This window comes from Microcaecilia unicolor, chromosome 6 (genome assembly GCF_901765095.1).
Source record: "Microcaecilia unicolor chromosome 6, aMicUni1.1, whole genome shotgun sequence".
Classification (NCBI taxonomy): domain Eukaryota; kingdom Metazoa; phylum Chordata; class Amphibia; order Gymnophiona; family Siphonopidae; genus Microcaecilia; species Microcaecilia unicolor.
The window spans coordinates 343,272,274-343,286,001 of record NC_044036.1 but is presented as its reverse complement, the minus strand read 5'-3'; the positions used below and the strand labels follow the sequence as shown (position 1 = coordinate 343,286,001).

Below are 13,728 nucleotides of genomic sequence, written 5' to 3'. Positions count from 1 at the left end.
GTTGTCTGCAGGATTGCCTCTGGTGACCCCGGAGTGGATTGTCGTCACGACAGACGCCTCTTTGATGGGCTGGGGAGCCCACTGCTTGGGAAGGACAGCGCAGGGGCTCTAGTCTCCTGCAGAGGCAAGTGGTCTATCAACCTCCTGGAACTCAGAGCCATTCGGTTGGTGTTATTGGAGTTCATCCCGGTACTGGTGTTGTAGCCTGTATGGGTCCTGTCGGACAATGCCACGGCTGTGGCCTATATCAACCGCCAGGGAGGTACCAAGAGCGCCCCTCTAGCCAAGGAGGCTATGAGTCTTTGCCAGTGGGTGGAAGCGAACCTGGAGCAGCTTTCAGCGGCCCACATTGCCGGAGTCATGAATGTCAAGGCGGACTTTCTCAGTCGCCATACCTTGGAGCCCGGAGAGTGGCAACTATCTGCTCAGGCGTTCTTGGACATCACGAAGCGCTGGGGCCAGCCGAGCCTAGATCTGATGGCGTCATCGGCCAATTGCCAAGTGCCGCGCTTCTTCAGCAGAGGACGGGACCCTCGATCCCTGGGAGTAGATGCTCTTCTCCAACAGTGGCCGACACGAGAGCTCCTCTATGTGTTCCCGCCCTGGCCCATGTTGGGCAGGGTGCTAGACCGGGTGGCAAAGCATCCCGGCAGGGTAATCCGGGTGGGTCCGGATTGGCCCAGACGTCCCTGGTATGCGGACTTGATCAGGCTCTCAGTCGACGATCCTCTGCGGCTGTCAGTGGAGCAGGGCCTGTTACGTCAGGGTCCCGTGGTGATGGAGGATCCCTCTCCTTTTGGTCTTACGGCCTGGCTATTGAGCGGCAGCGTCTGAGGAAGAAGGGCTTCTCAGACAAGGTCATCGCCACTATGCTGAGAGCGAGGAAGCGCTCTACTTCTACTGCCTTCGCCAGGGTTTGGCGTATCTTTGCAGCATGGTGTGAAGCAGGCTCACTTTCTCCATTCACTGCTCCAATTTCTTCAGTGTTGGCGTTCCTGTAAGAAGGTCTGGAGAAAGGCCTGTCGCTCAGTGCCCTTAAAGTCCAGGTAGCGGCTCTGGCTTGCTTCAGGGGCCGCCTGAAGGGTGCTTCCCTGGCTTCGCAGCCAGATGTGGTGCGCTTTCTCAAGGGAGTTAATCACCTGCGCCCTCCTCTGCACTCAGTGGTGCCTGCGTGGAATCTCAACCTGGTGCTAAGAGCATTGCAGAAGCCGCCTTTTGAACCCTTGTCGAGGGCATCTCTGAAAGACCTGACGTTGAAAGCAGTCTTTTTGGTGGCTATCACTTCAGCCAGAAGAGTTTCCGAGCTCCAGGCGCTCTCATGTCGAGAGCCTTTTCTGCAGTTCACTGAGGCAGGAGTGACTATTCGCACAGTGCCTTCCTTCCTGCCCAAGATTGTTTCTCGCTTCCATGTGAATCAGCAGCTCTGTCTCCCTTCCTTTCGTAGGGAGGACTACCCAGAGGAGTACTCCGCTCTTGAATATCTGGATGTGAGACGAGTCATCATCAGATACTTGGAAGTGACCAATGATTTCCGGAAATCGGATCATCTGTTTGTCCTGTTTGCAGGTCCTCGTAAGGGTCTGCAGGCTGCTAAGCCTACAGTGGCAAGATGGGTCAAGGAAGCCATTGCAGCGGCTTATGTGGCCGCGGGGAAGGTGCCGCCTATCCAGCTGAAGGCTCACTCCACGAGAGCTCAGGCGGCCTCGATGGCAGAGGCCGGATCCGTCTCCTTGGAAGAGATATGCAAGGCGGCAACGGGGCTTCGGCTCATACATTCTCCAAGCATTACCGTTTGACTGTGGCTGCACGGGCGGAGGCCCGGTTTGGAGCTTCAGTGTTGAGGTCAGGGATTTCTATGTCCCGCCCTGGGTGAGTACTGCTTCGGTACATCCCACCAGTCTATGGATTGATCAGCTTGATGATATGGAAGGTAAAATTATGTATAATCATACCTGATAATTTTCTTTCCATTAATCATAGCTGATCAATCCATAGCCCCTCCCAGATATCTGTACTGTTTATATTCTGGTTGAATTTTAGGTTCAAGTTTAGCCTTCAGTTACTTCAGGAGGACTTCGTGTTCAAGTTCTTCTTTCACTTGGATTCTTCAAGAGTTGAGACGAGTTTGTGTTACAGTGAGCTGCTGCATTCCTCTCCCCTCCGTTTTACGGGGCTGGATTGAGACATAAATTCTGCCGGCACTCCCTCCCGCTTCGTGCGGCTGTAGGGCAGCTTTGTACCCCTCCCGCTTCGGCGGTGTTAGGGTCAGTCAGCTCCTCCCGCGGTTGCGGTTGCAGGATAAGCCAGATCCCCCCGCATCGGCGGGTGTGGTGTCCCTCCCCCGCTCCGCGGGGATGAGCTGGACGGATTCCCCTCCCCCACTTGTGTGGGGATGAGCTGGGTTAATTCCCCTCCCCCGTTTCGGCGGTGGTGAGCTGGGCAGAGTGTCCCTTCGTGGGTGTAATTCTCTAAGTGCTGAGTCCTGCGGATGGAGCTTTGATATCGACATACTGAGGAGTTTCCGGCAGCACATGACCACATATAGGGAGGCAAAAGTTTGCTCTCTATCTCCACCTGCTGGTAGATGGACACAACCCACCAGTCTATGGATTGATCAGCTATGATTAATGGAAAGAAAATTATCAGGTATGATTATACATAATTTTACCGTCCTGATCTTCCCAGGTACTTTTTAGAAAGTGAACAGATGTTTAGTTAGTTTTCTAATTAATCCATTTTTTTCAGTTACTTGTTACTGTTTGTTGATTGCACATTTTCTGTCCACTGTTCAAGTTCTGAGAATAAACATATTTGTTTGTTCGCCCTGCTTGTCTGGACTGATAAAGAATGCTGGTGGATTGTGTGTTGGGTCTGTGAGTGCTCCAGTAACCTAGAAATCAGGGGGGATAATTTGAGAGCAGAAGACTCGCCCAGAGGCAGTTGTGACCTAGTCTGTGGGAGGAGGGTGCTAATGTAGAGCACAAGCGGCAGGTGCAGGCAGACCTGAGCTGTGCTGGGGATAGACCCTCTAAGTGACCATGGGGTAACCCCAGACAGGTTCAAAGAAAAAGAGACACGTTCAAAGAAAAAGAGACATTTTTCTGATTTGAAAACGGTCATTTTCACTACTTTAATTTTGGACGTTTTCAGCAAAACATCCAAAGTCAGATTTAGACGTCATATCAAAAATGCCCCTCCATGTATCTCTGTGTGTATATAGTCATTTAATGTATTTATGAGCATTAAATATTTACAAAATGCTATGTGTATGTATGTGTGGGTGTATATTCTCATTTAATGCATTTATGTTCATTAAAGATGTACAGATCACTCTGTATCTCTGTGTATATGTATATAATATAGTATCAACACAGGTGGCAGAGAAGAAATATAAAGCTCAATCTGCCCAGCTTACATCTAGTTGCCCACTGACATATATATTTATATATATACTCAGAGAGAGAAATAGCTGTGGGTATATTTATCAGTGTTCCTTCTCTCTCTCCTAGACTGTTATGATGCAGGAACTGCAGATGTTTACTTCTCCCTGTCTCCACTTTTACACAGTGTGAAGAGACACAGCTCTACCCCTCCCCTCTTGCTTGGGCCAGCAGCAGTGTCTTACTTCTGAACACAAAAAACATTACCCAGCATTGCTGGAAACTCTTCCCTAAGTTATCTGAGTGAGCAGCTCACACCCTCCAGGTTTTCTCAGCTGGCTCCTGTCTCATCTGCCTTGTCCCCTGTTGCTTTCCTTCCTTTGCAATTCAGAAGGCAGATCCCAAGGATTGGCTTTGTGTTTTTTTTCCTGCCTTTCCTGGGATCATTTTTCTGTAAGTTTTCTTTTTACAGAACTGGGGTGGAGCTCCAGACACAGGCAGAATGCCAGTGAAAAAGTCTTTATTCAGCTGAGGGCCAGAAATCAACCAATTTGTGCCCGGGATCCGGAACGCAGGAGAATGGTGAGTGAGAACTTCGAGGGGGGGGGGGGGCGCAGTGTAAGCAGATCACTACATCTCTGGTTGACTGCTACCCCTGGCTAGTGCATGACATATGGTCGCTCAGTGCAGTCAAACAAGCAGGTCTGTACTGCTAAGGAGACTGGTCCCATTCTGTGGGACAGGAGGACCCCACCCCTGGGGAAAAGCAGCGTAAAAGAATGGAGGTAAAGACTGAGAGCAGGATGTAAGGAGATAGGATAAGAGAAGGGTAGATAGTGCGGTTTCCCAGGGGTCTGTGCTGGGACTGCTGCTTTTTATAAATGATCTAGAGATGGGAGTAACTAGTGAGGTAATTAAATTTGCTGATGACACAAAGTTATTCAAAGTTGTTAAATTGCAAGAGGATTGTGAAAAATTGCAAGAGGACATCACGAGGCTGGGCATCCAAATAGCAGATGACGTTTAATGTGAGCAAGTGCAAAGTGATGCATGTGAGAAAGAGGAACCCGAACCATAATTACCTAATGCAAGGTTCCACATTAGGACTCACTGACCAGGAAAAAGATCTAGGTGTCATCGTTGATGACACATTGAAACTGTCTGCTCAATGTGCGGTGGCAGCTAGGAAAGCAAATAGAATGCTAGGTACTATTAGGAAAGGAATGGAAAACAAAAATGAGAATGTTATAATGCTTTTGTATCGCTCCATGGTGCAACTGCAATTCTGGTCACTGCATCTCAAAAAAGACATAGTAGAATTAGAAAAGGTACAGAGAAGGGCGATGAAAATGATAAAGGGGATAGGATGAGTTTTCTATGAGGAAAGGCTAAAGTAGGTCTGTTCAGCTTGGAGAAAAGACAGCTGAGGTGAGATATGATAGAGGTCTATAAAACAATGAGTGGCGTGGATGTGAATCGCTTGTTTACTCTTTCCAAAAATACTAGGACTAGGGGGCATGTGATAAAGTGGTGGTAGTTCTGGCTGGAGTGGACACCAATTCTGGCACTCCAGAGATTTTTTTTGTCTAGTGTGGTGCCAACCCTGCAGTAATTGGGCATCACCGTTTGCTGCCCAGTTACTGCAGGAGCCCTTACCACCACCTCAATGGGTGCCGGTAAGTGCTCCCTGCCACATGGCTACATGGTGAGGGTTATTTTACGGTGTGGCCATTTTTTTGGGGGGGGGGGGGCTTTTGGTATAAAGGCCCTGGTGCATAGGTAAAACAGCCCCCACCGCTACTGTAGTGCCCTTTTTCCTGCAACTTAGTAAAAGGACCCCCTCAATGTGTAATTAGACTTTGGAATTTCATTGCTAAATAATTTAGTAAAAACAGTTAGCTTAGCAGGGTTTAAAAAAGGTTTGGATAACTTCCTAAAAGAAAAGTCCATAAGTCATTATTAAGATGGACTTGGGAAAATCCACTGCTTATTTCTAGAATAAACAGCATAACATCTGTTTTATTCTTTTGGGATCTTGCCAGGTATTTGTGACCTGGATTGGCCACTGTTGGAAACAAGATACTGGGCTTGATGGACCTTCGGTCTGTCCCAGTATGACAACACTTATATTCTTATGTTCTTGTTACACACTGTAAAGCGGAATGAGAAAGCCTAAGCAGAAAATGAGGTTTGAATTCCAGGTGTTTTATTCCTAGGTCTTTTCTGCCTTCAATGCCACAGGTTTATATGGTTGCTCAGGGCTCCTATTGGAAACAGGATGTGAGGCTAATCTGGCTCACTCTTGCCCCGATGATCAAAAGTAAATGTGGGTGCTAGAGACCACTAGTGCCAGCACTGGCGTACTGAGGACAGGGAGGTGGGGGTGGTCAACCCTGGGTGCACGCTGCAAGGGGGTGCAGGGAGTAGCCGCGGAGCTGTTGGCTCTGCCGGTTTCCTGCTCCCTCTGACGTTACTTCCTGTTCCAGGGCAGGGAACTGGCAGAGCTAACAGCCACGCAACTCCTCCCATCACCCCCAGGAGGTCAGACGGGGGTGAAGGTGATATTCCATGGGGGGAGGGGGCGATGCATGTGGGGGTGCATAGCAGCGATCCACCCTGGGTGCCAGCTGACCTAGGAACACCAGTGAGCGCCAGACTACATAAGTACATAAGTAATGCCACACTGGGAAAAGACCAAGGGTCCATCGAGCCCAGCATCTTGTCCACGACAGCGGCCAATCCATGCCAAGGGCACCTGGCAAGCTTCCCAAACGTACAAACATTCTATACATGTTATTCCTGGGATTTTGGATTTTTCCAAGTCCGTTTAGTAGTGGTTTATGGACTTGTCCTTTAGGAAACCGTCCAACCCCTTTTTAAACTCTGCTAAGCTAACCGCCTTCACCACATTTTCCGGCAATGAATTCCAGAGTTTAATTACACGTTGGGTGAAGAAAAATTTTCTCCGATATGTTTTAAATTTACTACACTGTAGTTTAATCGCATGCCCCCTAGTCCTAGTATTTTTGGAAAGCGTGAACAGACGCTTCACATCCACCTGTTCCACTCCACTAGTGCCCACATTTACCAGTGCAGCATGATCAGAGGGGTCTGGCACGAATATGCCAGAGAATCTTATTTAAATTATTTTAAAATATAGCTCGTCAGTATTCTGCCCGTATGATCAGAGCACTGTGCTCTGATCTTACAGGCAGAATAGCACCTTAACCCTACACCAGCTTGGAGCTGGCATTAGGGTTAAGGTGCTATTCTTGCCCCCTCCATCCATGCCAGGCAGCCCAGGCTGTCACCTTCAGTCCTGGGGGTCCCTCCCCCCCACAAGCCCCTATACATCCGGACACAGACACGATGGGGGGGGGGGCTGGGGATCTCCAGCCCCCCCTAACAACCCCTCCAACAGAAGAGAGGGCTGGAGGTCACCGGACCTCCAACCCACACCTGGTGGTCTAATGTGCCCACCCCTGGTGTCTAGCGGCCCCAAATCCTTTCCCTGTAGCTTTAGATGCTGGAGGAGGGAGTGGCACCCTCCTCTTTCCAGTGCCGCCTCTGAAATGGCGGAGCCATGCCCTGCCCAGTGCATCATGGGGTGCGCTGGCTTCTGTACCATATAAAGGAGAACACTTAGCCCAAGGCCTTCCTAATGCAGTGTAAAGAGGAAATGCTGCTTCCCATTGCAGTACGCAAATAGTATGAATAGGCCGAACCCTGAAAGTGTGCTTTAATACGGGAAAGCACCCTGGACCCATGCGCACTCAGGTCTGCTCTGGCGGAAGCTATATCTTGCATACAGACTATTTGTATCACACCCAGGTTGCATGCACAATACAACTGCACATGTGCTGGAATCCAGTTCTGTGCAATACATATCTGAATGGAACATTCCAGCAGGTGTCTAGACAGGCAACTCCCAGAGGCAATGCAAGACTTGACTCTCTGTTGTAGCACAAACCTTGCTCTTGGTGGAAGTCAGAGAACAGATTTGTGTCCTGTAAATTCACAACTAAGTGAAGAAACAGGTGTGAAATCCTCACTAGTGCTGCTGCAGAGTGTTCTGCTCGTCAGACCTTGCATTAAAACTCAGCTTTTGGTGTAATGTGCAGTGCACAATTAGCTAATATTCAGCCAGTGCTGATCTGCGTTTCGCTGACTGATGCTGGGCCATGTCCAGGTTCCGGCATTGAATTTCCAGGTTTATGGAGCCAGTGAAGCCATAGCCAGTTCAGTGCAATATTCAGCACAAGGGCTGTGGCAAACCTAATAAAGATAGGATTGACTGTTACGTTGGCCTATTTATGTGGTTACCTTAACTAGCCAAGTGCAGACTCCAGCCTCAGGATGCCCCCAAAATAGCTATTTTGAGTTGGGCGCTGACCGGTCACTTTCAGGGTTAAGAGCTGCTGAATGTGACCGATTAGCCCTGAACATGTGACCTAACTGGCCAGTTGCCATTTCTGGCTGGTTAAATTGCTTTGAATATTGACCCTTTCATTACCAGGGGATTTAGATGTGCTGGTGTCTAGCGACCAAAAGCCATTTTTACATAAGAACTGAAGTCAAGCTAACCTGTGTGCAAAATCTGGCAATACGTTATTATTTTGCCTCCTCTCCTGGTAAACAGAAGCTCAGCACTTTCCCACCCCCCAAAACTGCCTCCCCTTCCTAATGGTTAAGGTGGCCCCGGTCAGGCGTGTGCAAGATTTCTTGAAAGCTGTCCTGTCATAGGATGCCAGTCTCAGCCTTCCGCAAGTACATAAGTATTGCCATACTGGGAAAGACCAAAGGTCCATCGAGCCCAGCATCCTGTTTCCAACAGTGGCCAATCCAGGTCACAAGTACCTGGCAAGATTCCAAAACAGTACTATGCATTTTATGCTGCTTATTCTAGAAATAAGCAGCGGATTTTCCCCAAGTCCATCTTAATAATGACTTATGGACTTTTCTTTTAGGAAGCTAGCCAAACCATTTTTAAACTCCGCTAAGCTAACTGCTTTTTTACCACATTTTCTGGCAATGAATTCCAGAATTTAATTACACGTTAAGTGAAGAAGTATTTTCTCGGATTTCTTTTAAATTTACTACTTTGCAGCTTCATTGCATGCCCCCTAGTCCTAGTATTTTTGGAAAGAGTAAACAAGCGATTCACGTCTACCCGTTCCACTTCACTCATTATTTTATAGACCTCTATCACATCTCCCCTCAGCTGTCTCTTCTCCAAGCTGAAGAGCCCTAGATGCTTCAGCCTTTCCTCATAGGGAAGTCGTCCCATCCCCTTTATCATTTTCATCGCCCTCCTCTGTACCTTTTCTAATTCCACTATATTATGCCCAGCATAGGAGGGGCATTCCACAGAGACCACTGTGCAACTAAACTCATTCTTCAGAAAACTCTATGCACCACAGTAAAGCAAAACCCTCTTTCCACTCCCTCACACGTACTCTTTCATTCTCTCGCTTGTAATTCATGTGACTCATTCAGAAACTATTCTACCAGAAACCTCAGTCATGGTGATTGAAGTTTCTGGAACGGCGACCTGGCAGGTTTCCCTGATCTCTTACCCCAGATGACCTTTTCCCCTTAGAAACGCCATTTGGCAGAAGTTGAGTTAACAAAGAGAAAGTTCCTAGCACCAGGGCATCTAGGACGGATGTGTGTGATGTGGTAGGGGCTAGGCCACAGCGTATCAGAAAATCAAGAGTTTACCTAATTGTTATCAAAATGTTAATTAGCAGACTGCGTTGGATTCCTGGAGGCAGAGGGCATTATTTTTGCCTGCTGTAGATGGAAGGGCTGGATTGCCATAGGGTACGATGCAGAAAGCAGCAGGACTGCACACTGATGGCCCGAGTTCACAGCCTAGTGGTTAGAGCACCCGTCTTGCAATCCAGAGGTGGCCGGTTCAAATCCCACTGCTGCTCCTTGGGCAAGTCTACTACTACTTATCATTTCTATAGCGCTACTAGACGTACGCAGCGCTGTACACTTGAACATGAAGAAACAGTCCCTGCTCGACAGAGCTTACAATCTAATTAGGACAGACAAACATGACAAATAAGGGATAAGGACAAAGGATAGCAAGATTCCGGAATCTGAAAGAGTAGGAAGATTCTGTGCGGAATCCTAAAGAGTAGCCACATTCCGGAACCCAAAGAATAGCAAGATTCCGGAATCCTAAAGACTACTACTACTGCTTATCATTTCTAAAGCGCTACTAGACATACGCAGCGCTGTACACTTGAACATGAAGAGACAGTCCCTGCTCGACAGAACTTACAATCTAATTAGGACAGACAAACATGACAAATAAGGGATAAGGACAAAGGGTAGCAAGATTCCGGAATCTGAAAGAGTAGCAACATTCTGTGCGGAATCCTAAAGAGAAGCAACATTCCGGAACCCAAAGAATAGCAAGATTCCGGAATCCTAAAGACTACTACTACTACTTATCATTTCTAAAGTGCTACTAGACGTATGCAGCGCTGTACACTTGAACATGAAGAGACAGTCCCTGCTCGATAGAGCTTACAATCTAATTAGGACAGACAGGACAAACAAGAGATAAGGGAATATTAAAGTGAGGATTAAAGAAAGGGATCTGGGTGTCGTCGTCGATAATACACTGAAACCTTCTGCTCAGTGTGCTGCTGCGGCTAAGAAAGCGAATAGAATGTTGGGTATTATCAGGAAAGGTATGGAAAACAGGTGTGAGGATGTTATAATGCCGTTGTATCGCTCCATGGTGCGACCGCACCTTGAGTATTGTGTTCAATTCTGGTCGCCGCATCTCAAGAAAGATATAGTAGAATTGGAAAAGGTGCAGCGAAGGGCGACTAAAATGATAGCGGGAATGGAACGACTTCCCTATGAAGAAAGACTAAGGAGGCTAGGGCTATACAGCTTGGAGAAGAGACGGCTGAGGGGAGACATGATAGAGGTATATAAAATAATGAGTGGAGTGGAACAGGTGGATGTGAAGCGTCTGTTCACACTTTCCAAAAATACTAGGACTAGGGGGCATGCGATGAAACTACAGTGTAGTAAATTTAAAACAAACCGGAGAAAATATTTCTTCACCCAACGTGTAATTAAACTCTGGAATTCGTTGCCGGAGAAAGTGGTGAAGGCGGTTAGCTTAGCAGAGTTTAAAAAGGGGTTGGACGGTTTCCTAAAGGACAAGTCCATAAACCGCTACTAAACGGACTTGGAAAACTCCACAATTCCAGGAATAACATGTATAGAATGTTTGTACGTTTGGGAAGCTTGCCAGGTGCCCTTGGCCTGGATTGGCCGCTGTCGTGGACAGGATGCTGAGCTCGATGGACCCTTGGTCTTTTCCCAGTATGGCATTACTTATGTACTTATGTACTTATAAGGGTTCTGAACAAGTGAATAAGGGTTAGGAGTTAAAAGCAGCATCAAAAATTGGGCTTTTAGCTTAGATTTGAAGACGGCCAGAGATGGAGTTTGACACAGGCTCAGGAAGTCTATTCCAGGCATATGGTGCAGCAAGATAAAAGGAACGGAGTCTGGAGTTAGCACTTAACCCTCCATTGCCTCAGGTACAAACTTAGATTGTGAGCCCTCCTGAGACAGAGAAATATCCAGAGTACCTGAATGTAAATCACCTTGAGCTACTACTGAAAAAGGTGTGAGCAAAATCTAAATAAATAAAATAAACCAGAGCCATTCAGTAAGCTAATGAGATATAAATTCAAAGTGTAGAACTTGTGTGCTAATCAGGGAAAACCTGCTGGACTCATTTACACAAAGCAGTAAGGCTGGCTTCATGCGCTTATGTCCAAAGAAAATGAAAAGCCAGTACACATCTGCCCATGACAGGGCTGCCGAGAGGGGAAGGCAGGGGGGCAAAGATTCCTCGGGCCCAGCCTCCAAGAGGTGCCTGGAACAGCCTCCAAGAGGTGCCTGGAACCAGAAGGTTCCACTCCCTCGGTCTCTCTCTCTCCTGCCCTATGTGTCGGACAGACTGTGGAGGCGGCCCGAGTGGGGGGGGGGGGGGGGGGCAGTGACGGCAGTGGCCTTGCCGTGCTGTCTCTCAGTGGCCCTGGTGCATGAACTGCAATGTTGTTCTGTGCATTAATATTAGCCCTTACAGCATTCCTTGCAATACAGTATAGGGGGTGAAGGGCTTCAGTGTGCGAAGGAAGAGCGGGACTTGGGGGTGATTGTGTCTGATGACCTTAAAGCTTTCAAACAGGTAGAAAAAGCGACAGCCAAAGCCAGAAGGATGCTTGGGTGCATAAAGAAAGGCATGACCAGCAGGAAAAAGGAGGTGATAGTGCCATTGTATAAGTCTCTGGTGAGGCCTCATTTGGAGTACTGCGTGCAGTTCTGGAGACCGCACCTACAGAAAGATATAAACAGGATGGAGTCGGTCCATAGGGCGGCACGAAATTAGTAAGCGGTCTCGAATGCAAAAATTATAGGGACAGGCTTATGAACCTCAACACGTATACGCTGGAAGAGAGGAGAGAGAGAGGAGACATGATAGAAACGTTTAAATATCTCAAGGGCATTTATGTACAGGAAGAGAGCCTTTTTCAAATGAAGGAGGGCTCTGGAATGAGGGGGCATATGACAAAGTTAAGAGGGAATAGGCTTAGGAGTAACCTAAGGAAGTATTATTTCACAGAAAGGGTGGTGGAGGCATGGAATGGCCTCCCGGTGGAGGTGGTGGAGTTGAGGACTGTTCCAGAATTTTAAAACGCAAGGGATAAGCATGTGGGATCGCTCAGGAACAGGAAGAATTAGGGGTTACAGAGGATGGGCACACTGGATGGCATAGGCGGTCGGTGGCCAAACTGTTTGGGGAGGCTAAAGGGGGTGGGGCCAGGGGTGGAGCTTAAATCCATAATTGTCTGATAACACACAGAAAAAAAAAATAAAAATAAAAGTCACAATACCTTTTATTAAATTTAGATATTAGATATGTATCATATGTCAAAGAATAAAGTGGTTGCTCAAAGCATATACTAACCACAATCGCTCAACTGCAAAACACTATGCACAACTTTGTGCAAAAACACACTCAGAACCTTACTGTACCATAAATATTACACTGGGCAGAACCTAATATACCAATATACCACCCATACGGAAAATGCAGACCGTCAACAATATGAAACAAGGGATCATAATATCATGATACGTGTAGAGCCACAAAACACCCTAATTCATGTTTAATGTGGGATAAAATGCCATAAATAAGTAAATATAAACTTTTAATGTTGAGCACCTAATTCTCAAAGTGGACATATTCCAAACACTATAATGAAAATAAAATTATCTTTTCTACCTTTGTTGTCTGGTGACTTTGTTTTTCTGATCATACTGGCCCAGTATCTGATTCTGCTGCTATCTGTCCTCTTAACTCCGTTTCCAGGGCTTCCTTTCCATTTATTTATTTACTTTCCACCTTTCTTCTTCATTTCTTGCCCTACATCCGTAAGTAAAAGCTGGGTCCTGCGCAGACTTGACTGTCCAGTGGATCCAACTTCTGCCTATTTTCTTCCTCCATGTGCAGTTTTTCTCTCTTCCTTTTCCCTCATCTCATCTCCTTCCTCACTCTTCCCTCCCCTCCATCCACCCATGTCCAGCAACCTTCCTTATGTACAGTGCAAAATATATAGATAACAGATTTTAATTCCCAAATCTGACAAATTTCAATCAATAAATGGAAAATAAAATTATTTTTCTACCTTTATGCCTGGTAATGCTATTTTTCTAAGCATAGTAGTCTCATTCTCTCTCTGTATCCCTTAGATCACTGTCCAGGGCCTCCTGTTCATTTGCCATGTTATATTTTCTCAATTTCTTCCACTCAGACATTGATTTTTTTTTTCATGCTCATCTTCCCCCAATACATTTTTTGCCTCTCAAACTTTATCCCTCTTTCTCATCCTCCAGTCTTCCAGTTCCCTCTTTTTACTGCTTCTATAGCTCTGCATCTCTTTCCCCACCCATTTCTAACATCTCCCTTCTCTCCTCTTTCCTTTCCATTGATGCCAAGCATCTCTCCTTTCTTCCCTTCCTTCTTGCCCAGCATCTCTTCCTGGTTTTCTCTTCCACCTTCCTTCCTAACCAGCACCACCCCCTGATCTTTCCTCCCACCTTCACTCCTCTGTGCCCAGCATGTCACCCTAATCACCCTTTTTCTACCCTCCTCCATGCCCAGCATGAACCCCCCATTTCCTTTCTCACATTTCTCCATGCCCAGCATGTCCCACAATCTCCATTCCCTTCTTCCTTTTTCCCAATCTTTCCTCCCACCTTCCTCTGTATCCTGATCTCCCATTTCCACTTTCCTCCTTGC

At 47.0% G+C, this 13,728-nt stretch overlaps 1 protein-coding gene across 1 annotated transcript in view; it reads left to right on the top strand.

The window, feature by feature from the left end:
• The first annotated feature begins 3,755 nt into the window (after positions 1-3,755).
• C1QTNF1 (C1q and TNF related 1) overlaps positions 3,756-13,728 on the top strand; it is a 29,378-nt gene continuing 19,405 nt past the window's right edge. The window contains exon 1 of the mRNA XM_030206613.1: positions 3,756-3,962. Coding sequence (XP_030062473.1) covers positions 3,960-3,962 — 3 coding nt within the window. The 5' untranslated portion in view covers positions 3,756-3,959. The remainder of the gene's footprint in view (positions 3,963-13,728) is intronic.